Source organism: Ahaetulla prasina, chromosome 6, assembly GCF_028640845.1.
Source record: "Ahaetulla prasina isolate Xishuangbanna chromosome 6, ASM2864084v1, whole genome shotgun sequence".
In the NCBI taxonomy this organism is placed as follows: Eukaryota; Metazoa; Chordata; class Lepidosauria; order Squamata; family Colubridae; genus Ahaetulla; species Ahaetulla prasina.
This window is the reverse complement of record NC_080544.1, coordinates 24,968,959-24,995,636: the sequence shown is the minus strand read 5'-3', so window position 1 is coordinate 24,995,636 and position 26,678 is coordinate 24,968,959. Positions and strand designations below refer to the sequence as shown.

Genomic DNA, 26,678 nt, shown 5'->3' with positions numbered 1-26,678 from the left:
GGCGGGGCGCACATGCACGCCATTCGCACAAAGGGAGTTTTGCGTTTGCATGCACTTTCCCGCCATTCATGCAATTGTGCACTCAACTGCTTACACAGCCTGGTTCCAAATGGGCCACAGCCTGGGAGTTGGGAACCCCTAATCAAGAAGCATCCGTTGTACTGTTGTTGTTGTGATACCTTTCAGTTGTTGCCTGGACTACTACGTGCCGTTTTCTTGGCAAGGTTCCAGAGGTGGCTTGCCATTGCCTTCTTCCTAGGGCTGACAAAGAGTGAACGGCCCAAGGTGACCCGGCTGACTTTGTGCCTAGGCACTAGAACTCGTAGCCCCCTGGTTTCTAGCCTCGTTGCCTTAATCACTAAACCCCTGGTGTAGTCTCAGAAAAAATTGTGGAATTATTGTGGAGCGCATTTTGAGCAACAACTAAACGACTTACGTCTCTTTATGAGTATGATGCAAAGTTTATTATTTGCATTGAAGTAGCACAGCCAGTGGAATCCATTGGATGAGGTATTTGCATTATCAATGTATACCCACCATACATAACCCTCCTCCCACTACACCAGATTTTCCTTTAAACAGAGGCAGGGAATGGGAAAGATGCTATGGCAGACTGAAACACATTAGAAGCATTCATCTCTCCCATATTTGAAGATGAGATCATCTCCCACACCTCACATTAATGGTAAAGCATTTGATCGTCATAGTTTGCTTACACCATGTTTCTGAAACGACTATGAACATACAGTGGTATCTCAGTACTCAACTGCTCTGAAACTCATCCAATTTGGTACTCAATGTATTATGAAACCCCCCCCCCACATTTTTTCCCGATACTCATCATTTGTTTGGCACACAACACACAAGCTAGAACATGTTGGCGTTAGGTGCCTTGTGACATACTGTATTATTCCTTATGCGAAAAATTTGTTTGGTACTCATCATTTTTGGTACTCATTGCGCCTCTCAGAACCAATTAAAGATGAGTACAAAGCAGGGGTGAAATGCTCCCGGTTCAGACCGGATTGTCCGATCTGGTAGCGATGGCAGATGGTGGTTCGGAGAACTGGTAGCAAAAATCCCTGCCCACCCCCCACTTACCCAGCTGAGCCGCGCGATCGTCAGAGGTTTTTTTTTTTTTACTTTTAAAGCATTTTTTCTTCGGCCGAAAGAATGCTTTTAAAAGTAAAAAAAAAAAGGCTCTGATGGTCGCGTGGCTCAGCTGGGATCGTCAGAGGCTTTTAAAAGCATTTTTTTCTACAACGTCTTCGGCCGAAGAGGTTGTAGAAAAAATGCTTTTAAAAGTTAAAAAAAAAAGTTGGCCATGCCCACACAGTCACATTACCCCCACCCCCACCAAGCCACGCCCACAGAACCAGTAGTAACAAATTTTACATTTCACCCCTGGTACACAGGTACCTCTGTATTCTGAAAATATCTCGCATCTAGTAAAGTCAACTCATCATTTCAAAGAAGGCTGAAATGTCCTCAGATGTCCCAAGCAGGGATGCTAACGGTTTTGGGAGAGCAACTTTTACTGTCCAAATCCTCCACCTTCAGCCCGCGGTGAGCTGCCTGGCCATTTTTGGCAAGAAACAGTCCCGCTTTCAAAACACTGCTTTCTCCAGAATCGGAGGGCTGCACCGAACCGGAGCCTTGAACTTCGACGAATATCCGATTGCGCGCTCTAAAAAGAAGCCTGCTGTGGTTGCGATCAGAATAGGTTACTTGGCGTTCCTTTTCTGCCGAGCACAAGTGGATTTTGAAGGCCGCTTGGAATCCTTTCCGGAAGTTTTCATTGAAGTACCCGTAGACGATTGGATTGATGCTACTGTTAAAGAAAGCCAGCCAGTGGGCAAACGGGAAAAAATAAACCGTGATGAGGCTGAGCTGATGGTAATTCAGGTTCCCGTAATCGGTCAGCAGCATTAAAGTCCAAAGGGGCAGCCAAGAAAGACTGAAGAACAATGCCACAATAATCAGCATATTGATCACTTTTATTTTCCTCTTCGAGATCCTTCTTCCCTCGCTGTCCTCTGACTGGGAACCTCTTATAGGTACGGAGGACTTGAAGAGCTTGAAGGCGATCCGAGCATACATGATCACCATTGCGATGAGAGGGCCAAGATAAATGTGTGAGAAGAGGACAGTGGTATAGATCTTGCGCATTTTGGGGTCTGGCCAGGCCTCCCAGCAGGAGTAAAAAGGGTAGGAATTATTATAAGCGTCCCGCATGAAATGGTTTTCATCTTGAGTGACGGTCAAGGTAACCGCGGAGGGACACATGATGATGAAGGCTAAGACCCAAATGACGACGATGATGATCAGAGCTGCCTGTAGAGTTAGTTTTTGTCTGAAAGGATACACAATGCAGCGGAACCTGGAAGAAAAAGCAAAACCGGTCTGCTCAGGTATTGGAACTGCTCTTTGAAACAAGATTTCTTTTGCGGTTTGGTGTAATAGAGTGGTGGAATTTGAATTTTTTTTTACTACTGGTTCTGTGGGCATGGCTTGGTGAGCGTGGTGTAGCTTGGTGGATGTAGCTTGGTGGGCGTGGCTTGGTGCGCGTGGCAGGGGAAGGATACTGCAAAATCTCCATTCCCACCCCATTCTGGTGCCAGCCAGTGGTGGTATTTGCCAGTTTTCTGAACTACTCAAAATTTCCTCTACCGGTTCTCCAGAACCTGCTGAATAACACCCCTGCTGTAATATCTACTCAACCATCTATTGGGAAGTATTTTCTCATCTATTGGGAATCTTTAGATCTCTGCCGGGTGTGTTAATTATAACATGCAATCAACAAACATTATTAAAAAAGAATATTTATTACAACTTGATAACAAACTCTCATCCTCAAAGAATAGTGTATTAAGGAAAGGGGGGTGGGGGAACACCAAAAGATTTAGAGAGACCTGGGCTCAGAGCAGGGGTGAAATCCAGCAGGTTCTGACAGGTTCTGGAGAACTGGTAGTGCAAATTTTGAGTAGTTTAGAGAACCGGCAAATGCCACCTCTGGCTGGCCCCGGAGTGGGGTGGGAATAGAGATTTTGCAGTATCCTTCCCCCAGGAGTGGGGAGGGAATGGGGATTTTGCAAATATCCTTCCCCCAGGAGTGGGGAGGGAATGGGGATTTTGCAGTATCCTTCCCCCAGGAGCGGGGAGGGAATGGAGATTTTGCAATATCCTTCCCCTCCTATACCAACCAAGCCACGCCCACCAAGCCATGCCCACAGAATCAGTAGTAAAAAAATTTGGATTTCACCACTGGCTCAGAGTCGTCTTCTACCGTCAATTTTTATTACTCAGCCCAGCCTACTTTGCAGGAATTGCTGTGATTCGATAATCCCAATATAAAACATTAATAACATTTGTCAGAAAAGATGCTGACAATATCTTCCTGATTTTAAACTTATATATTGTTAAGCAACATCCCACCCCCTAGGACAGCGATGGCGAACCTTTTCAACAAACGTGCTGGAGCTCTGGAAACTTGAAGACCAGCTGGCCAGCACACACATACCTGTTTTTTGGCCATTTTGGGGGCCGTTTTCAGGCTATTTTTTGGGCTGTTTTTGGCCTGCAAAACAGCTCGAAAATGGCCTGCAAAACAGTCTTGTTTTGGGGCCATTTTTCAGGCTGTTTTTGGCACTCCGACGTCCGTGAAGACCAGCTGGCTGGTGTGCATGTGCACATTGGAAACCAGTAAAGCAGCTGGCGATGCTGCACGTGCCCAGAGAGAGTGCTTTGCGTGCCACCTCTGGCATGCCTGCCATTAGGTTCGCCATCATGGACCTAGGAGGTTCATCCTATATATTAACATTAATTCAGGATAGAAATTATATATATATATATATATATATATATATATATATATATATATATATATATATATATATATATATATAGGTCTTTGGTTGTTCGGGTTTTCTCCCGTGTAAAATTGGAAGTGTCTTGGCGACGTTTCGACGAAGTCTCATTCGTCATCTTCAGGCTTCAGCTTCGTGCTTCTGGGAGCAATGTGTGATCGCAGCTGTTTCTTCCTTTTAACTGCTAGTGGGGGTTTGAACTGATTGGGTGGGAGCTTGGCTGTGCTCTGATTGGATGGGGGGGGTTGTGCAACATTAGCCATTTCAAACCCCTCCAATCCATACATGCAGCAGACCGACACCCACTATGAAGATGTAGCACGACCACAAAGCCAAACAACAGCTATGCAGCTCACCAGCTCAAATCCCCCTGCAACACAGACTAGACTGAGCACAACCAAGCCCCCACCAACACAGGACACACCCCCAGCCAATCAGAGCACAGAAAAAACCCCATCCAATCAGAGCACAGCCAAGCTCCCACCCAATCAGTTCAAACCCCCACTAGCAGTTAAAAGGAAGAAACAGCTGCGATCACACATTGCTCCCAGAAGCACGAAGCTGAAGCCTGAAGATGACGAATGAGACTTCGTCGAAACGTCGCCAAGACACTTCCAATTTTACACGGGAGAAAACCCGAACAACCAAAGACCTATATACAAACACCGTGAAAACCTCAGAAAACAAATATTGCAACTCTACGGGAGGAAATCCACCATCTGACCAGGACCTATGAAAACTAGAACTCCAAAGAGCTTCCATTTTATGTGACCTCGCATTTCTACGAAACTGCCGCGATCAAAATTTAATCCCCAAATGCTTCCAATTGAAATTCCACTCCAACTCTGCAGCCACCAAACGCATCCTAAAAAGAACAGAATTGGCCTTAATCAGAAATGAACTTCACACAAAAAGATTCCTCCTAGATCAAATCAACAAAGATCTCCTCACACTTCACCTCAAACTCAGCAACAAGATGCACCCTGCACTTTGGGACAAATCCAAACAACTTGCCGCCTGAGAGCCAAACACAGACCACCCTCAAGACAGACAGGCACACCAACAAACTCCGAAGACTACAAGAACGCCAGAAACAAACCCCTCCACTCTCACAGCAACACATGAAACAAACAGTGCATAACATCTCAGATAGGATCCTCACCAAAGCTGAAACCGATGTCCTTTCCACAGGATTCAACTTTGCAGTCACTCCCAAATACATCCCCACGAAACCATTATATGGAGTTGAAACCAGCCTGACCAAAATCAACCCCGATGACGCTAACAAAATCAGACTCGAGATCTCCAACATCCTCTGCAGCAAGCCACCCAAAAGCAACTTACCCAAAGAGGAACAGACAGCACTACTTAACCTGAAAAAAGATACCAGCATAATAATCCTACCAGCAGACAAGGGCAACGCCACGGTGGTTATGAACACATCTGACTACCAAACCAAATTAACCAACCTACTCCAAGACCCTGCATACAAGCCCCTAAACACAGACCCCACCACCTACCTAGAAAAACCACTAGATCCAAAATAAAAGCCTCCCCCATCAGCGAAGAAATCCAACAAAGAATCATTCCCAGAGAGAAATCATCCAGATGCCCTAAGCTCTATGGCCTCCCCAAGATACACAAAGAAGGAACCCCACTCAGACCCATAGTCAGCTCCATAGGCTCACCTCTACAAAACCTAGCCAAATTTCTTGCCAAACAACTACAGCCCTATGCAGAATCCATCACCTCACACGTAAAAAACTCATTCCAGTTCATAGAGATCATAAAGAAACAAAACTTACAGCCCAGCGACCTACTCGTGAGCTTTGATGTCATATCCCTCTTCACCCAAGTGCCAATCAAAGAAGCCTTGACAGCTATCCAAAACAAATATAACCCCCCCAAGCACATCCTAGATCTGACCAACCACTGCCTATCCAACACATACTTCATCTATAATGGACAAAAATACAAACAAGTAGAAGGAGCACCCATGGGATCACCCCTCTCACCTGTCATTGCCAATCTCTACATGGAACACTTTGAAACCCAAGCACTAGAAAAATCTGATCACAAACCCAAACTCTGGCTCAGATATGTAGACGACACCTTCATAATCTGGCCACACGGGAAAGAAAAACTTGACAACTTCCTCACACACCTCAATAGCCTACACCCCAAAATACAGTTCACCATGGAAACAGAAGTTAATAACCAACTTCCCTTCCTGGATGTCTTAGTCTACAGAAACCCAATGGCTCACTAGGACACACCATCTACCAGAAGAAAACACACACAAACCGCTATCTGCACGCACTCTCACACCACCACCCAGCACAGATCAACTCCGTAGCCAAGACACTCATCTCCAGAACAAAATGCTTAGCTGATGAACAACACCTAAAACCCGAACTAGACACTCTCACTAACGTACTAACATCCAATGGATTCCAAAGAAATAAGATTACCAAGCTAATCCAAAAAGAACCCCCCACTAAAATCCAAGACAGAGAACAAGAAAACGGCACAGCCCTCCTCCCATATATAAAAGGCACCACAGACAGAATCAGCAAGATCCTCCACAAACACAACATCAAGACAGCATTCTGCACAAACAGAAAAATATCCACCATCCTAAGAAACCCCAAAGACAAAATTGAGTTAGAAAATCAAGGAGTATATGAAATCCCATGCACCGCCTGCCCCACCACATACATTGGACAAACCAACAGAAGAATAAGTGCACGATTGAAGAACACAAGAACTCATTCAAAAGAGGAACCAACTTCTTCCCTGGTCCAACACTTTAAAGTCACAGGACATGATATTGACTTTAAAAGACCAGAACTATCGCCAAAACTGAACACTTTAACAACAGAATAATCAGAGAAGCCATTGAGATAGAAAAACGCCCACACAGCATGAACAAACGAGATGACACCTCCCGCCTACCAGCCATTTGGAAACCCGCCCTTATTGACAAACGAGTCCCTAACACGAGGAATGACACCAGACCCACACTCACGAGGTCCTCACAGGATGTCACCACCGCACATCCACCCAGAAAGCAGACCCAAACCCACACTGATCATGAAGCACGACCAAGGACCAGAAGCCAGACCGCAGCTGCAACATTAGCCATTTCAAACCCCTCCAATCCATACATGCAGCAGACCGACACCCACTATGAAGATGTAGCACGACCACAAAGCCAAACAACAGCTATGCAGCTCACCAGCTCAAATCCCCCTGCAACACTGACTAAACTGAGCACAAACAAGCCCCCACCAACACAGGACACACCCCCAGCCAATCAGAGCACAAACCCCCCCCATCCAATCAGAGCACAGCCAAGCTCCCACCCAATCAGTTCAAACCCCCACTAGCAGTTAAAAGGAAGAAACAGCTGCGATCACACATTGCTCCCAAACCTGAAGCTGAAGCCTGAAGATGACGAATGAGACTTCGTCGAAACGTCGCCAAGACACTTCCAATTTTACATGGGAGAAAACCCGAACAACCAAAGACCTATATACAAACACCCGTGAAAACCTCAGAAAACACACACACACACACACACACACACACATATATATATATATATATATATATATATATGTTTTCTGAGGTTTTCACGGGTGTTTGTATGTAGGTCTTTGGTTGTTCGGGTTTTCTCCCGTGTAAAATTGGAAGTGTCTTGGCGACGTTACGACGAAGTCTCATTCGTCATCTTCAGGCTTCAGCTTCGTGCTTCTGGGAGCAATGTGTGATCGCAGCTGTTTCTTCCTTTTAACTGCTAGTGGGGGTTTGAACTGATTGGGTGGGAGCTTGGTTGTGCTCTGATTGGCTGCGGGTGTGTCCTGTTTGGGTGGGGGCTTGGTTGTGCTCAGTTTAGTCTGTGTTGCAGGGGAATTTGAGCTGGTGAGCTACATAGCTTTTGTTTGGCTTTGTGGTCGTGCTACATCTTCATAGTGGGTGTCAGTCTGCTGCATGTATGGATTGGAGGGGTTTGAAATGGCTAATGTTGCAGCTGCAGTCTGGCTTCTGGTCCTTGGTCGTGCTTCATGATCAGTGTGGGTTTGGGTCTGCTTTCTGGGTGGATGTGCGGTGGTGACATCCTGTATGGACCTCGTGAGTGTGGGTCTGGTGTCATTCCTTGTGTTAAGGACTCGTTTGTCAATAAGGGCGGGTTTGGATTACCAGCCATTTGGAAACCCGCCCTCCAATCCATTCATGCAGCAGACTGACACCCACTATGAAGATGTAGCACGACCACAAAGCCAAACAACAGCTATGCAGCTCACCAGCTCAAATCCCCCTGCAGCACAGACTAGACTGAGCACAACCAAGCCCCCACCAACACAGGACACACCCCCAGCCAATCAGAGCACAGAAAAAACCCCATCCAATCAGAGCACAGCCAAGCTCCCACCCAATCAGTTCAAACCCCCACTAGCAGTTAAAAGGAAGAAACAGCTGCGATCACACATTGCTCCCAGAAGCACGAGTTGAAGCCTGAAGATGACGAAGAGACTTGTCGAAACGCCGCCAAGACACTTCCAATTTTACACGGAGAAAACCGAACAACCAAGACCTATATACAAACACCCGTGAAAACCTCAGAAAACAAATATATATATATATATATATATATATATATATATATATATATATATATATATATATATATATATATATATATATATATATATATATATATATATATATATATATATATATATATATATATATATGTAGCTCTTGGCATATTCGGGTCTTTTGCCGTGTAAGGTTGAGAGTATCTTGCCGACGTTTCGACGAGGTCTCACTCATCATCTTCAGGCTGGTGCTTTCAGCTTCATGTTTGTGCGAGCAAAGTGTGGTCGGAGCTGCCGTCTCTCTATAAATACTGGTGGGGAGTGGGGAGTGTTGCTGTGAGCGGGTTGGTTGGCTGTGTGGTTGCATCTTGATTGGTAGATGGAATGGGTGTTTTAGAATAGAATAGAATAGAATAGAATAGAATAGAATAGAATAGAATAGAATAGAATAGAATAGAATAGAATAGAATAGAATTTTATTGGCCAAATGTGATTGGACACACAAGGAATTTGTCTTGGTGCATATGCTCTCAGTGTACATAAAAGAAAAGATACGTTCATCAAGGTAGATTATTTGTAGATTGGTCAGCTGTTTCGTAGCATCCTATGTGGGTGTGGTCCTAGTCTTTTGTGTTGTGACGACCCATGCTGGTTTTTCCAACATGGTAGAGAGAAGAGATTGTAAGTAGGTACAAACACAGGCTGGGGCAGCATACATACACACACGCACACACACACACACACACACACAAACACACAGGATCCTAGCCCTAATGAACCTCTCTTTATTGATGACGTGTGTGTGTGTGTGTGTGTGTGTGTGTGTGTGTGTCAGAGGTGGGTTTCAGCAGGTTCTGACCAGTTCTGGAGAACCAGTAGCAGAAATTTTGAGTAATTTGGAGAACCAGTAGTAAAAATTCTGACTGGCCCCACCCCCATCTATACTCTGCCTCCCAAGTCCCAGCTGACTGGGAGGAAATGGGGATTTTGCAGTATCCTTCACCTGCCACACCCGCCAAGCCACACGCACAGAACCAGTAGTAAAAAAATTTGAAGCCCACCACTGGTGTGTGTGTGTATACATACACACACACACACACACACACAAACACACAGGATCCTAGCCCTAATGAACCTCTCTTTATTGATGACGTGTGTGTGTGTGTGTGTGTGTGTGTGTGTGTGTGTGTGTGTGTCAGAGGTGGGTTTCAGCAGGTTCTGACCAGTTCTGAAGAACCAGTAGCAGAAATTTTGAGTCATTTGGAGAACCAGTAGTAAAAATTCTGACTGGCCCCAGCCCCATCTATTTTCTGCCTCTCGTCCCAGCTGATTGAGAGGAAATGGGGATTTTGCAGTAACCTTCCCCTGCCACACCCGCCAAGCCACACCCACAGAACCAGTAATAAAAAATTTTGAAGCCCACCACTGGTGTGTGTGTGTATACATACACACACACACACACACACACACAAACACACAGGATCCTAGCCCTAATGAACCTCTCTTTATTGATGACGTGTGTGTGTGTGTGTGTGTGTGTGTGTGTGTGTGTGTGTGTGTCAGAGGTGGGTTTCAGCAGGTTCTGACCAGTTCTGGAGAACCAGTAGCAGAAATTTTGAGTAATTTGGAGAACCAGTAGTAAAAATTCTGACTGGCCCCACCCCCATCTATACTCTGCCTCCCAAGTCCCAGCTGACTGGGAGGAAATGGGGATTTTGCAGTATCCTTCACCTGCCACACCCGCCAAGCCACACGCACAGAACCAGTAGTAAAAAAATTTGAAGCCCACCACTGGTGTGTGTGTGTATACATACACGCACACACAAACCCATACATAAGTCATCAATAAAGAGAGGTTCATAAGGGTTAGGATCCAGAGTTCACTTTAATAGAAAGTATAGTTATAAAAAGAAATGCATAAATAATACTTAATATTGGGTAGTCATTTTTTTTTTAAAGCATTAACCCAGCTTTTTGGAATTAAGAGACTCTTCTGTTCTCTGTTTCAGGCAGCAAAGAGAGGATTTTTTTGGAGCAAGTTGGGAGAACAGAAGCTTGAAGAGAAAGGTTAACTAAGAGAACAAATCTCAGATCAGTAGAATGTCAGGTGACTTTGTAGTTTCATTTTCAGACGGAAGGGAAAGAATAGAAAATTAGTGAGGCAAGCTTACCTCTCTACAGCAATGGCCACAAGAGTGAACACGGAAGCTGAGACGGACATGCCTTGGACCAACCCACTCATCTTACACATAAAAGTATCAAATGGCCACCCTGGAACAATAAGCAGAACATCCTAATTATATACTTACATCCTGGTCTGACTCCAGCTGTCAAGGTTTTGCCTTATTTAAGAATTGCTGAATCCCACGTTAGTAAGATATTTTTTAAAAGACCTAAAGCTTTGTTCCTTGATGGACTTTACACATTATCCATCTAATACTCGTGTATTAGAATGGTGCACGTCAGTGGTGGGTTTAAAAAAATTTTTAAATTTGGTTTTCATTTAAGACAATAATAATGAGTAAAAACAGTAAATGCCATGAGTCCCTCTAAAATAGGTTGAATTCCGAGTTTAACAGAATAGAATCATCCAGAACACCGTTGGGAAAAAAATCCATAAAATGTCTCTAATTTATTTATTTGCACTTACACCTTTTGTACATCAGCTATAAATTCTTGTCAGCCAACACTATAAAATAATACATATAACATAAACATATAAATACATAGAATGAAAACGGTAAGATGATTGATCAATAACCGTAGATGGTGCTAACTTACTATCCTCCAAAACTTTTTTTGAAAAGTATTCTTTTAATTGGAGCAAGTGGCAATAGGGACAATGCATCATGGCCTACAGAGGATTATACATATCCTTGATGTATATACGCTGAAAGCATATATATATATGCACTGAGAGCATATGCACCAAGACAAATTCCTTGTGTGTCCAATCACACTTGGCCAATAAAAAATCTATTCTTCTATTCTATTCTATTCTATTCTATTCTATTCTATTCTATTCTATTCTATTCTATTCTATTCTATTCTATTCTATTCTATTCTATTCTATGTGATAGGAGAAAAATAAAGGACTTAACTTTGCAAAAGTGAATTCAGAAAAATCAACAGTGATTTCAACCTTTTGCAGAAGAATCAGAGTTGCAATAGACAGAGTTAGCTTCTGATTCAAGAAAGGATAGCTTTTTTAAAAAAAAATTTATTTTGTCATAACATTATATACAGGAACATATATTGAAAGGAAACAATAGGACAGGAACGGTAGGCACTTTTGTGCACTTATGCACGCCCCTTATAGTCCTTTTAGGAATGGGGTGAGGTCAATGGTAGACAGTTTTTGGTTAAAGCATTTAGGAGTTGGAGAGGAGACCACAGAGTCAGGTAGTGTATTCCAAGCATTAACAACTCTGTTACTGAAGTCATATTTTCTGCAATCAAGATTGAATCAAGATAGTAATCTTGATCTTCTGCAATCAAGATTGCAATCAAGATAGTCAGCTTTGTTGCTGACTATCATTGCCAATAGAACAAGTAGTGTTGATTACATGTTAATTACTATGAACCTGTCACCCTTTGTGGAAAATTTCAGAGTATTACCCAATCTAGATAGTAATCATTTCTCAATTTGCCGCCTATACTGGAAGCTTCTTATTCAGCAGAAATATCTGGAGTCTCACTTCATTCCTTCAGAAGGCTGAGAAAATACCTACAGACCAGGTATGAAATCCATTTTTTTTTTACTAATGGTTCTGTGGGCATGGCTTGGTGGGCGTCGTGTGGCTTGGTGGGCGTGGCAGGGGAAGGATACTGCAAAATCTCCATTCCCACCCCACTCTTGGGGGAAGGATATTGCAAAATCTCCATTCCCACCCCACTCTTGGGGGAAGGATATTGCAAAATCTCCATTCCCACTCCACTCTGGGGCCAGCCAGAGGTGGTATTTGCTGGTTCACCGAACTACTCAAAATTTCCGCTACCGGTTCTCCAGAACCTGTCAGGATCTGCTGGATTTCACTCTTGCTACAGACCCCTCACATCCTGGACATAAACTCAGGGTGTTGCTATAGGGCAGGGGTGTCAAACTCAATTTCATTAACGGCCGCGTCAGGATTGTGTTTGACCTCGGGGCTGGGGTGGGCGTGGCCAGGGTGCGTGTGGCCAGCTTGACGTCACTCATGTCGGGGGCGCCTGTGGTGGTCTGAGCACTCTGCCAGCAAAAATGGGCTCCTGTTTTCAGCTGCGACGACCTCCTGCAGCCCTCTGCCAGTGAAAACAGAGCTTGGGTGGGCTGCGCATGCCTCCATTTTTGTTGGCAGAGACGCCGCGGGGCGGTCCTTCGCTGTTTCCAGGGTGGCCCCGCGGGCCGGATCCAGCCACCGGGCCTTGAGTTTGACACCCCTGCATTGCATGCCAAAACAACCAGACACAGTTTTTCTTCCCATGCCAGCACTCTGCTAAACAGGTAATTCCTACAACATTGGGTTTCCCTAAGGACATTTACCCATGTAGTAGGGCTGTATTGCTATTATCCTTTTCATCTTTCCTATTACCTTCTCCTATTGGTATCTAGATAACCTATTGGTATCTATGGTATCTTTGTTGTTTAGATGTACACTGAGAGCTGCTCCGCCAGAGACAAATTCCTTGGGTGCCCAATCATACTTGGCCAATAAAGAATATTCAATTCAATTCAATTTCTCCCCGACAGTTCTTACTTGCATTTTTTATGTGCTTTCGAACTGCTAAGTTGGCAGAAGCTAGGACAAGTAATGGGAGCTCACCCCATTACGTGGCACTAGGGATTTGAACCGCTAAATTGCGGACCTTTAGATCGACAAGCTCAGCATCTTAGCCATTGAGCCACCACATCCTCTTGATCCTATTGCAAAATTGAAGCAATATGCGATTGCAATTTTTTGCAGTCTCCACTAGGGGTCTCCATGCCCCACATGATCACAGTCAGCTACTCTACATATGAGATAGCATTATTCTTGAAGCCTGATTAAAAATGTCGAGCGTATTTATTAAATTTATTTGCCACAACTCATCCCGTTTCCAAGCGATTCTGGGCAGCTTGTAGCATTCAGAGGAGAATGCAGAAAACTTTTAGCCCTGGATGTGAGAGATGGAGCTGTAATAAAGATCACACTTTATTAAAACACAAATCTTTCTGTTTCAACTTACAAAAAAGGAAGAACAAGACAAACACCCAGTTGTTTTCATTTAAATATTTAAATGATATTTACATTTGCCTAAAACAGGATTATAAGGGTGGCTCAGTGGCTAAGACGCTGAGCTTGTCGATCAAAAAGTCGGCACTTCAGCAGTTCGAATCCCTAATGCTGCATAACGGGGTGAGCTCCCGTTAACTTGTCCCAGCTTCTGCCAACCTAGCAGTTTGAAAGCACGTAAAAAATGCAAGTAGAAAAAATAGGGAACACCTTTGGTGGGAAGGTGGAACAATAATTGTTAACATTTAAATATATTAAAAGCAAAACATGCTGTATGATTAAAATTAGAATGTGCTGGATGGATTGTCAAACTTAGCTCTAAAAAGTTAATCAACATTCAGAAGCATAATAAATATGCTTTTAAGATGTCCAGCTCTTTACATAATAAGAAAGTGTATGTTTTCACTGGCTCAAAATTTGCCTGCCTACACTGAATAAGCCCTGATGAAAAAAAATCTGATTTATTTTAAAGTGCCAGTGGGCTGCATAAGTGCAACTCCTTGGGCACTTGTTACAAAAAAGCAAAATTAATAGCTACTGGGGGAAAAACATTCTCAAAAATGTTTTCCAATGTTTCTATATTGATTGGTGCACCTCAGAACTCCTTTGATGTTGTACTGTGAAGAAAACAAACATATCTTCAGTTTTGCTTATCTGTAGGTATAATGTGAGCATATCCTTAGCTCTAATAATTACACAGAAAAATGGAAGTGTAATTTAATATAATTTTTTTATCATCTATTTGACAGGCAGAGAGAAACATGAGAGATAGCAATGGCAATAGCACTTAAGAGTCTTAGACTTATATACTGCTTTACAGTGCTTTAAAGCCAGTAGTGGGATTCAAATCCCGGGGCTACCAGTTTGCTATCAGTAGCGCACGAGTGCACTGCGCTTCTTCTCATGTGCAGAGCATTTTTGATGATGTCTGGGAGGGTGGGTGGAGCCTCCTGCCGCTGCCACTCTCGGTTCACCCGAACTGGAGTGAACTGGGAGCAACACACAGGTTCCAGTGGGACCGGAACAGGGTGTTCTGTCCCCCCTCGCCTCCGTCTGAGCGATGGCTAAATTAGCCGGCACTATCAGCTCTGGCAGCAAACTAGCGAATGTCTGCCAAGTTTCTCTGTTATCTCCCTCGACGCTGGTGAGTCACTCAGAAACAAACTTCAGCTCTTAATCAGTGGATTTGCCTGTTACAAAGAGACACAGCAGCTCTCGCTGCCTTTTATATCATGTGGGGTGTGGCTCCATGACTCAGCACTTCCTAGGCCTGCCCCACCCCTGCTTCTGTTGTTCCCGCCTCTCCTGCCTACAAAATCTAGGGTCCAGCCAGGCCTGATTGCCATCAGCTGGGTCTGGAGGCATGGCCTGGGGGGGGAAGTGTCAGGGGACGGAGGCCTCGTTATCTCCTCCACCTGGTCTGCCTCTGGCTCCTGGAGCTGAGCCAGGGAAACTGGTGCTCTCGAGATAAATCCTGACGGCCCTTCCCCCTCACTTTCCAAGTCACTTTCTGGCAGGAGGCCTGGCTCGGGCGGTGCAGACACAACACAGGGATGGGTTCTACTTACCATTACTACTGGTTCGCAGTGGGACCACGCACATGAGCTCACTTTACTTGAACGCGCACGCATGCACTTCTGCACATGTGCAGAAGCTTCCTAATGACATCAGGATCGGTGGGTGGAGCCGCCCCCAGTTTTACTACTGGTTCGCAAGAAGCGGTCCGAACCAGGGGCAACCCACCACTGTTTCCAGCTCTCTCTATGTGGTTTATAGAGTCAGCATATTGCCCCCAACAATCTTGGTCCTCATTTTACCGACCTCGGAAAGGTGGAAGGCTGAGTCAACCTTGGGGTGTGTGGATTTTCATGATCAATACAAGGACTTACAAGGACTTCATTTTATGACTGTTCAACTTACAACAGCACTGAAAAAAGCGACTTATGATCATTTTTTCAAACTTAAGGCCATCGCAGCATCCTCATGGTCACCTGATTTACATTTGGATGCTCGACAATTGACTCACATTTAGGACTGTTGCAGTGTCTCAAGGTCACGAGTCCCCCTTTTGCGAACTTCTGACAAGCCAACTCAATGGGGAAACCGGATTCACTTAAGAACTGTGTTACAAACTTAACAACTGCAATGATTCGCTTAACCAATGTGGCAAGAAAAATCATAACATGAAGCAAAACTCACTTAACAAATTTCTCCCCTAGCAACATAAATTTTGGGCTCAATTCCGGTTGTAAGTTGGGGACGGCCTATATCTGCTGGGCAGAGTTGGGATTCAGGGTTTAGAGGTCTAGACCAGGAGTTTCCAACCTTGGGAACTTTAAGCCTGGAGGACTTCAACTCCCAGAATTCCCCAGCCAGCTTTGCTACGGTGTTCACTAGATGTTCACTTCATGATATTATCTGGCTTTGTCTTTGCTGCTTTCCAGATTATGGTACCCAGCAGCCTTGCCCTATGTCCGTGATGGTGAACCTATGGTACGCATGCCGGAAGTGGCAGGCAGAGCCATCTCTCCAGGCACGTGAGCTGTCACCCGTTGCTCTTCTGGGTTCCGGCGCTAGTTTTCACATGCAGCCGGTAGAGCAGCCGCCCGGTGCACATGCGCACGCTGGGAAGATGATTTTCCGGGTTCTGGAATGCGCATGTAGACCAGCCAGCTGGTCTTTGCATGCATGTGTGCCAGAAACCAGAATATCATTTTCCCAGCGCACACATGCACACTGGGCAGCTGCTCTTCCAGTTTCCGGTGCATGCATGTGCACCAGCTGTGGTGACTCCAGCCCCCAAACCTGTCCTCATGGAGGAGAATGACTCTGAGAGTGATGGGGAGGAGTCGACAAGGCCTTCCTCTCCAGGACCCTCCTCTCTGGCACCGCCCCAGGTTCCAGCTGCAGGCCAGGAGGAGGAGCTGACAAGGCCTCCCTCCCCCGGACCCTCCTCCTCCCTGGCAATGCCTCAGGTGCCAGCTATGGAAGATCAATCTTGGAATCACCCGAGGCAGCGACAAAAAGATAAGCGTGTGCAGCAAAGGAAGAGGTGTGGCAGGCCCAGAGATTGCTGGGTCATTGAGCCACACCCCACAGGCGATAAAAACAGGTGGAGTTGCCATCCGGCCCTTGTGATGGACAAAAAGCTACCAAGTGTGAACTGCAGATCGGTCGTTTGGGAGTTTCAGGCCTGGACTGTGCAAAGGCTTTCTTTCTGTGAGCTCTTGGCAATGAATCTTGGACACGTGGGCTTCTGTCTCCATAAGAGATAAAGAACTCAGAACTTGGCAGGCCTTTGCACTGTAGCTGCCAAGTCTTTCCTTCACTACCGAAAATCAAGTCTGTTGCAAATATAAAGGACTGTGGGACACGCGTCTCTGCGTCTTCTCTGTGAAGTGGGGAGGGGGACAGAACACCAGCTGGCTGGTCTTTGCACGTGCATGCACGCCAGAAACTGGAAGACCAGATGGCTGTTGTGCATGTATGTGCCGGAAACTGGAAGTTCATTTCCTCGGCATGCACATACATACTAGGCGGCTAATCTTCCAGATTCTGGCACCCAAATGCATACTGGCTGGCTGGTCTTTGTGCGTGCATGTGCACCAGAAACCAGAACACCAGGTGGCCGGTGTGCATGTGCGCGCCAGAAACTGGAAGATCATTTTCCCAGTGTGCATGCACTCCGGGCGGCTGCTCTTCCAGTTTCCAGCATGCGTGCGCTCGTTTCAGCACTCAGTGCCGAAAAGGTTCACCAATTCTGCCCTATGTTATAATCCTAAACCCCACCAAACAGCTTCCCTTTTATGGAACAGGCAAAATTTATAGGCTGTCTTACCCAAGGAAAGATCTAAGCGTTATCTATAGCGTGATAATTCCACGTATTGGTTTCAAGCTGTCAATAAACCGTGCCTTGAAGAATTTCTGAGAAGAGATAAAATAAGCTGCTCTGTTGGAATGAGGATTTATGTTAATGAAGGAGAAGGTATTTGATATTTCCAGCCAAACATCTAATTCATTTCCATATATTATTTGCAATGTTTGCATTTTAACCTTTCCTTATCATCTATTTCAGGTCGAAGGGCTTGAAAGCAAATTAATTGGCTGTCGTCCTACTATCTTTTCCTGTAATTCCCTAAACCAGCATCTAATAAACATCACCCACAGTGAAGCATAAAGAAATATTGCCTAGGATTGAAAGATCCATGTAGGTTGGATTTCAGCTCAAAGATGCAAAACTTACTTTCACATTGGCCTTTGAGTGTTGGAGATGAAACCAGGACAAAAACTAAAGTTAATTTAATATATTTTTAAACTTAAGTTGAATCTATTTTAACTGGTAAAACCGAGTGGCTGTGGATCATTTGTATCTGGGGATTTAATTCTATGGTTCTGGATAGGGTAACATTGCCCCAGGCAAACCTGGTCTATAACTGAGGAGGTCTTCCTGGACTCATGATTCCTGCTCAAGGAGTATCTCATCCTGGGTTTTTTCCCCACAACTTTTGGTTGTGTACTAGTTAAGCCCTTTCTTGGATCCTTTGTTGTTGTTGTTAGTCGCAAAGTTGTGTCTGACCCATCGCAATCCCACGGACAATGTTCCTCCAGGCCCTCCTGTCCTCTACCATCCTCTGGAGCAGGGGTCTCCAACCTTGGCAACTTTACGATTTGTGGACTTCAACACCCAGAATTCCTCAGCCAGCATGATCTGGAGTCCATTTAAGCTCACGCCGACTGCTTCAGTGATTCCATCCAGCTATCTCGTTTTCTGCCATCCCCTTCTTCTTTTGCCCTCAATCGTTCCCAGCACTAGACTCTTCTCCAGGGAGTCCTTACTTCTCATTAGGTGGCCCAATGGATCCTAATGACCCACTAATGACCAGTCATCTCCTAGATGGACTACTACAATGTGCTCTACATGGGGCTACCCTTGAAGAGTGTCTGGAAGCTGTAACTGGTGCAGAAAGCAGTGGTGCAAGCAGTTTTGGATGCCGCTAGGGAGGTGCATGTAAAACTGCTACCTAAGTTGCACTGGATACTGTTTGTGTCCAGCTTCCAGTTCCAGGTGTTGGTTATCACCTTTCAAGCCCTTCATGATGTTGGACCAGAATACCTGAGGAACCATCTCATCCCAGTTACATCAACCCATTCCACAAGACCAAGCAGGGAGGGCATTTGCGCATTCTGTTGGTCAGGGAGGTTCGGCTGGCGGGATCTAGGAGGAGGGCCTTCTCAGCTGCTGCACCCACCTTATGGAATATCTGACCCACCGACCCCACTCCTCGAGATGAGGCAAGCCCTCATTCTTCTGGTTTTCCAGTTGACTTTGCCAATTAGCAGGGGGCGGGGTCTAAAAGTGTGATGCAGCCCTGGGGGTAGCTGGTAGCCTGAGTATTTTCTTATGGCCCTATTAATTTCTGTCAGGCACAAACAACCAGCTCCACAAGTGAAGATTCAACATTATTGATTTACTAGCTGGACGCCCGTGCTTCGCTTATGAAACTATGTGATCAGGCATGATAAATTGACACTTAAAGCCTGAAACCTAATGTAGAATGTGTAACTCTGTAGCAGTAGTGGTGAACCTATGGCACACGTGCCAGAGGTGGCACTCAGAGCCCCCTTTGTGGGCACGTGCGTTGTTGCCCCAGCCCAGCTCCATCGCGTTTCTCCCACAGGGGGGAGAGAGGGAGGGAGGGAGAAAGAAAAAGAGAGAGGGAGGGAGGGAAAGAGAGGGAGAGAAAGAGAGAGGGAGGGAGGGAGGGAGGGAAAGAAAGAGAGAGGGAAAGAGGGAGGGAAAGAGAGAGAGGGAAAGAGAGAGAAAGAAAGAGAAAGACAAACATAATATTTCAAAAGCAGAAAAAAAATGAAGGGGCATAAAAGTGCATTTATCACATTTTTCTTAGAACAATTAGCTGAACTCTGCCTTCTTTATCATTATTTTAGGTAGTAAAACCTCGTTATTCAGCTTAAATTGCCGTGTTGGCACTTTGTGATAAATAAGTGGGTTTGGCGTTGCAGTTTGGGCACTCGGTCTCTAAGAGGTTCGCCATCACTGCTCTGTAGCATCAGGGCGTGTTAATAAAAGGCAACTGGCAGTTGGAACAGAGGGTGCAGGGGAGTAGACTGTCCCAGCCCACTGGCTGGATGAGTCACATGCTGGCCACACCCACACCCGGTTTAGCGAAGGGGTAGAATCAGAGTGTGTTAATATAAGGCAACTGGCAGTTGGAACAGAGTTCTTTTCAGGTGGGGAGGGGAAGTAGAATGTCTAAATCCTTAGCATCAGAGCATGTGAATATAATACTGCATATGAAATACTAATGATCTAATGGTCATTTGGAAAATCCTTTCTTAGCAAGCACCTAGAAGCCAAGAGGAACATACATGGCAAATTTCAAGTTCGTAGGCTTTACCATTCTGGAGGTTTCGTGATGAGTGACTGGTATTTGGCTTTAATATATATATATATATAATATATATATATAAACCTCAGAAAACAAATATATATATATGTATATATATATTGCTCAAACCTATTCACAAGAGACTTCTCAAACTCATGGTTTGCATCTAGGTAAAATTAGATAAAGGGCAACAGCACTGAACGAGGATTGGACTTCATTCTCTTGTGACTACATAGAAATTAACTGACAAATATGGGACTTTAGACATACAAGAGTCACAGATTTTCAAGTGACACCTTTGATTTCTGTATAATCCAGCCTCTGATGATTTAGAAATTGTTGCAGCTCCACCTGATAAACTACAGCCTGCAATAGAGAACAGGCCAAATCCATGTTCAGGACCCTGATTCTTAATTCTATGGTTGTGTTGATTGACCTATAAAGAAACCCATGGATAGACACCCTACATGTTTTCTTAGGTATTTTCTTAAGAGTTCACCTTTCACTCTTTGAACATCAGAAACACATAGATTTTATTTATGTATTTGTTACTGTTGTGTCTTGCCCGCTCTCACCGCAGCCGGGGTCTTCTTATCTGCTTCCGAACGCTGAGGAATGTCCTAGTATGCCTCCCGGCCCCAGCCCTGGCTCCATGCCCAGACAGGCTGAGGAGGAGGGGGCACCTCCCGGCCCCAGCCCTGGCTCCATGCCCAGACAGGCTGCGGAGGAGGGAGCACCTCCCGGCCCCAGCCCTGGCTCCATGCCCAGGCAAACGGAGCAACTAGACCCCTCCCCCTCCCCCACAGCATGTGAGCCTGAGGGAGGCCAATTACCAACAGCTGCCGACTGGAGTGACCCTCGCTTCAGAAGAATTGATAGGCGGCGGCGTCAGAAGGAAGGGAGGGGCAGGCCTGGATAAGTGCTGAGTCATGGAGCCACACCCCATGGCCTATATAAAGGATCTGCTTTCTGGCAGTCTCTGAGTCAGGCAAAGTCGAACATATCTTGCTGAAGTCACTTTCTGGTCTCCTGCCTGCCTTGAGGACTTTGCTAGGACTTTGGCAGAGCTGCAGAGGCACGCCTGATTCGGATTTCCCTGACCCGGCCGTCAGCGGAGGAGTGGGACACGACAGTTACTGCATTTATAGCTGAACTTTCCTTTCAAAGCTCAAGAGGGCTTGCAAGAAATTCTTCTCTAATATTCTTTCAACAACCATCCTAACAGGTGAATTGAGCCGAGACAGAGAATGTCAAATCCAAAATTATCAAATACACACTGTACTCAGATATGGATTTGAACCTAGATCAGTGATGGCTAAACTTTTTGCCATCGCATGCCAAAAGCGAGGGGAGCGTGAGGTGTGTGTGTACATGCGCATGCCCACACCCATGCAATACCGCCCCACGCATGCGCGCGTGACCCCCCCACTCCCCCCATGCATGCGCGCGCAACCTCCCCCCCACATGTACGCATATCCCCCATGGCTTGTTTTGTGCTTGGCAAGCCTCCCGCCCCCACACATGTTCGTGAGATCCCTGCACATGCGCATAAGAGCCCCACGCATGCATATGCATCTCCCACATGCTCCCTGTCTCCCTGTCTCCATGCCAGAGACCCAAAGATCAGCTGGTCGGTGGGAGGCGCACACACATGCGCCTCCCGCCGGCCAGCTGAGCTGGGCAACAGCTCGTGTGCCCGCAGAGAGGGCTCCGCGTGCCACCTGTGGCAAGCGCGCCATAGGTTCGCCATCAGAGACATAGATCTTTCCTCGGAATATTTGCTTTCGAATGTCTGGCATTCATCTGTAAGTGATCACTGGAATTTGGAAATAAAATTCAAGATTAACTTTGTCGACAAATCTAATCAATAAACATAACTCTGGACAGAACAAATGGCTTCTAAGCATTTGATTGTATTTTTCTTATGTGCAGAGTTCTCCATCTAACACCTCTGTTAAATAGTTTTCCAGCTCTGTGTCTTTCATTTTCACAGTTACAGTCATTGTATCATTGCAGGAAGCAAAGTCTATAAGACTTTCATTATTTGGTAGATAGGAGCATAATGGCTCCCATGGTTAGGACGCTGCCTTGACAAGCCTGTGTTTGAGACCCTGGTGCTGCCAGGGGGTGAGGCGAGTTCTCGTCCTTCGTTCCAACTCCTGCCAGGGACATGAAAGAAACCCCCAATTGGGCATCCGCTGAGCCAGTGATCTCCAACCCCTAAGGCCATAGACCGATGCTGGTATGCAGCCCGCCAGAAACTGGCCCGTGCAAATGAGCAAAGCCCCATCCATGCACGCACGGAATCCAGCCAGCATACGAAACCAGACACATCCCTGTTCTGTCCCTCTTGCCTCAGTCCGAGCGATGACTTAATTAGCTGGCACTATCAGCTCTGGCAGCAAACTAGCGAGTGTCTGCCAAGTGTCTCTGTTATCTCCCTCGATGCCGATGAGTCAACAAACAGTACTTCAGCTCTAGTCAAGCAGTTGATTTGCTTGCTACGAAGAGGCATAGCAGCCCTTGCTGCTTTTATATCCTGTGTGTTCTGTCCTCCCTCCCCTCCATCTGAGTGATGGCTTAATTAGCCGGCACTATCAGCTCTGGCAGCAGAATAGCCAGCGTCTGCCAAGAGCCTCCATTATCTTCCACGACGATAAGTGAGTGACTCAGTGGTGAGTCACTCAGAAACAAACTTCAGCTCTTAATCAGTGGATTTGCCTGTTACAAAGAGACACAGCAGCTCTCACTGCCTTTTATATCCTGTGGGGTGTGGCTCCATGACTCAGCACTTCCTAGGCCTGTCCCACCCTTGCTTCTGTTGTTCCCTCCTCTCCTGCCTATGAAACCTAGGGTTCAATCAAGACTGATTGCCATCAGCTGGGTCTGCAGGCATGGCATGGGAGGGGGGGAAGAGTCAGGGGACGGAGGCCTCATTATCTCCTCCACCTGGCCTGTCTCTGGCTCCTGGAGCTGAGCCAGGGAAGCCGGTGCTCCCGAGGTAAGTTCTGAAGGCCCTTCCCCCTCACTGTCCAAGTCAGTTTCTGGCAGGGGGCCCGGCTCGGGTGGCGCAGACACAACACATCCCAGTCTGCAGAAAAACCTACCTCGGTGGAACTGGTGCCTGGTGCCCAATAGGTTGCCCTTTGCCACAGACAACGGTGATGTCACTCGGTAACTCCTTTCAATCTGGAAGCCCCTCGGTGCTTCCAACATGAGTATAATGCGATTAGATAGATGATGCTACTCAGCAATATAATTTCATTGTATGCTGCCCAGAGTCACTTGCTTGTGAGATAGGCAGTTATATAAATTAGATAAATAAATAAGTATCTCAGAAAGAAGACAAAAGTACAAGTCCCCCTTCGATGTCCAAACTGCACGTTCTACCCCTTTTCATAAGAATACCCTCTCCAGGGAAAGTCTTCTACAATTTAATCACAAAAGTGAAAAGGGTTACTTCCCCCCCCCCCTTACACTATCTCACAACTATAGCCTGTGTATAAAATCCAAAACTAGTATTTGTGCCATTGGCACCTGAGCTGACTTAAGCTACAAAATTAAGGCTGCCCTTTCAAATAAAATAAAATGCTGTCAGAACAATAATTTTTTTTAATGGAAAATTTGCATTCACTTCATTTCACATTTTAAAATTGTAAGACATTCATATCAGAGCTAGTGATGTTCTCCAAAATCCTAAAACCTCAAAGTCCAACTTCTTGTAAATTAGTTAGCAACCCTAAAAATATTTTGGGTTATCCTAGCATTTCTTTTCAGAGTTTCCCCCTTTTTCAATATTCTCGGAATATTCTTGGTTTTCATTTACCTGTAATCAGATTGTCCACCAGTGTGGTTGGCATGCAAAAAATCCCCACCAAGACATCGCTGATCGCCAGGTTGAGGATAAAGAAGTTGGTGACTGTTCTCATCTGCCGGTTCTTTAGCACAATGAAGCACACCAACATGTTGCCAATCATGCACATGAAAAAGATAAAGGCATAGGCAACGATGAACATGGACGCTACTGGAGAAGAATGTTGATAGTAGGGGGAGAAGGTGGAGTTCCCCTTGCAGGTCTCGCCATGGCTTGTGTTCTTAGAGAATGGTGGGCTGCTCTTGGTAGGGCGTGGAATGACACCTGCGAAGGAGAAGGCAGACAGAATAAGGGGCTTCTAATCCAACTCCTTACTCAAACAGTCAGCTGAGTCCGCGGCTGACTGTCGGGAGCGAGTCATTGGCCCCGATGGAGAGGGTGCGCAACTTGGGCGTTCTCCTGGATGAACGGCTGTCTTTTGAAGACCATTTGACGGCCGTCTCCAGGAGAGCTTTCCACCAGGTCCGCCTGGTGCGCCAGTTGCGCCCCTTTCTAGACCGGGATGCCTTGTGCACAGTCACTCACGCCCTTGTGACGTCTCGTCTGGACTACTGCAATGCTCTCTACATGGGGCTCCCCCTGAGGGGCATCCGGAGGCTACAGTTAGTCCAGAATGCAGCTGCGCGGGTGATTGAGGGAGCCCCTCGTGGCTCCCGAGTGACACCTATCCTGCGCAGGCTGCACTGGCTACCTGTGGCCTCCTGGGTGCGCTACAAGGTGTTGGTGAATGTCTTTAAAGCGCCCCATGGCATAGGGCCGGGTTACGGGACCGCCTGCTGCTACCGAATACCTCTCACCGACCCGTGCGCTCTCACAGAGAGGGCTCCTCAGGTGCCATCGGCGACAGTGTCGTCTGGCGACACCCAGGAAGGGCCTTCTCTGTGGGGCTCCCGCCTCTGGAACGAACTCCCCAGGACTTCGCCAACTTCCGGACCTCCAGACCTTTAGCATGAGCTTAAAACCTACTTATTCATCTGCGCTGGACTGGGTTAGTGTTTTAATGGGTTTTAATGGGTTTTAGTTCTAAATTTTAATTGTGGCCAATTTTAATAAGTTTTTTAACTGTATTTTAATTTGTATTTATTGTATTGTATTTTTACTTGGCTGTAAACCGCCCTGAGTCCTTCGGGAGAAGGGCGGTATACAAATTTAAATAATAAATATATAAATAAATAATAAACAGGAGACCCTATACCAGTGATGGCTTACCTTTTTGTCGTTGCGTGCCAAAAGCGTGTGCACACGTGCATGCATGTGCCAGCACCCATAATGCAATAAGTGTGCAACGCCCCCTGCACGCCCCACCCGCCGCACATGCATGCATGATCCCCCCGACCCCCCGGCCCCCCGCATATGCGTGCGCAACCCCCCCGTGCCTCATTTTGGGCTTAGCAGGTCCTCCTGCAATCTCCTGGGACCAAAAACGGGCTGCAGGGGGGCGTGCCGCACCCCTCTATGCTCACCCCAGCCCTGTGCACGCATGCCTTAGGTTCGCCATCACAGCCCTATACCATTCCAGACAAAGTCTAGTCCCTTCTTAAAAGTCTCCAATGATGGAGCACCCACAGCTTCCGAAGGTTAAACCATCCCACTGGTTAATTGTTCTCACTGTTAGATATCTATGGAGATTCTCAGTCATCCAGATCATAGTTGTCCCAAAGATGCTTTTTCAAGAGGCAACTGGACTTTCTTGCTTTTCTTCTCATCCAAGAAGCTTTTTCAGTTTTGATTGGATGGTGGGGAATGGAAGGATTTATACTCCTTGCAGACAGCTGGTCATTTGCAGATGGACTGTATTTAAAAGACAAAGGCCACTCTTTCGAAGACAGCAAAGTCCACACTTTGGACAGAGAGGACCACTGGTTTGATAGAGGGGTCAAAGAGGCCATCTATGTTCTGTCCTTCTTCGCCTCTGTCCAAGTGATGGCTTAATTAGCCGGCACTATCAGCTCTGGCAGCAGAATAGCCAGCGCTTGCCAAGTCCCTCCGTTATCTTCCACGACACTGGTGAGTCACCCAGGAACAAACTTCAGCTCTTAGTCAATCAATGGATTTGCCTGTTACAAAGAGACACAGCAGCTCTCGCTGCCTTTTATATCCTGTGGGGTGTGGCTCCATGACTCAGCACTTCCTAGGCCTGCCCCACCCCTGCTTCTGTTGTTCCCTCCTCTCCTGCCTACGAAACCTAGGGTCCAGCCAAGCCTGATTGCCATCAGCTGGATCTGAAGGCGTGGCCTGGGGGGGAAAGAGTCAGAGGACAGAGGCCTCGTTATCTCTTCCACCTGGCCTGCTTCTGGCTCCTGAAGCTGAGCCAGGTAAGTCGGTGCTCCCGAGGTAAGTCCTGACGGCCCTTCAACCTCACTTTCCAAGTCACTTTCTGGCAGGAGGCCCTGCTCGGGGGGCGCAGACACAACAATCTATGTCAAAATTGAACAGCCCTCTCTCTACAGTGGGGAAGAGATACAACATCATCTATCTCCAGTCTACAACACAATCCTTTCAACAGTTCCAAGAAGGCTCCACACCCATTTGCACTACTGGCAAATCATCCCTCATTGTTAGAAAATCTGGCTTGGTTTACTACATTTATATTTTAGAAGAACTCTGGAGACCCCGTGTCCCACTGAATACTCATTGGCATCCTTCAGTCTCAAAAGACTATGGTATCGTGCTCTGGA

General features: G+C 46.2%; 1 protein-coding gene across 1 annotated transcript; it reads right to left on the bottom strand.

Annotated features, from left to right (window-relative positions):
- Positions 1–1,488: 1,488 nt before the first annotated feature.
- On the bottom strand, positions 1,489–24,257 carry NPFFR1 (neuropeptide FF receptor 1). Its single transcript, XM_058188430.1, has 3 exons — positions 23,953–24,257; positions 10,639–10,738; positions 1,489–2,380 (listed from the first exon to the last, which is right to left on the bottom strand). Exons 1-3 carry the CDS (start codon positions 24,140–24,142, stop codon positions 1,489–1,491), a joined length of 1,182 nt encoding a protein of 393 aa, XP_058044413.1. The 5' UTR covers positions 24,143–24,257.
- Between the last annotated feature and the right edge of the window lie 2,421 nt (positions 24,258–26,678).

Excerpts from the sequence above, each read along its gene's own strand:
- NPFFR1 (XM_058188430.1), bottom strand. The coding sequence starts at position 24,142 with ATGTTCATCGTTGCCTATGCCTTTATCTTTTTCATGTGCATGATTGGC. Across the intron at positions 10,739-23,952 it reads GGTGGACAATCTGATTACAG|GGTGGCCATTTGATACTTTT; the intron begins GTAAATGAAAAC and ends TTATTGTTCCAG. Across the intron at positions 2,381-10,638 it reads GTGGCCATTGCTGTAGAGAG|GTTCCGCTGCATTGTGTATC; the intron begins GTAAGCTTGCCT and ends TTTTTCTTCCAG.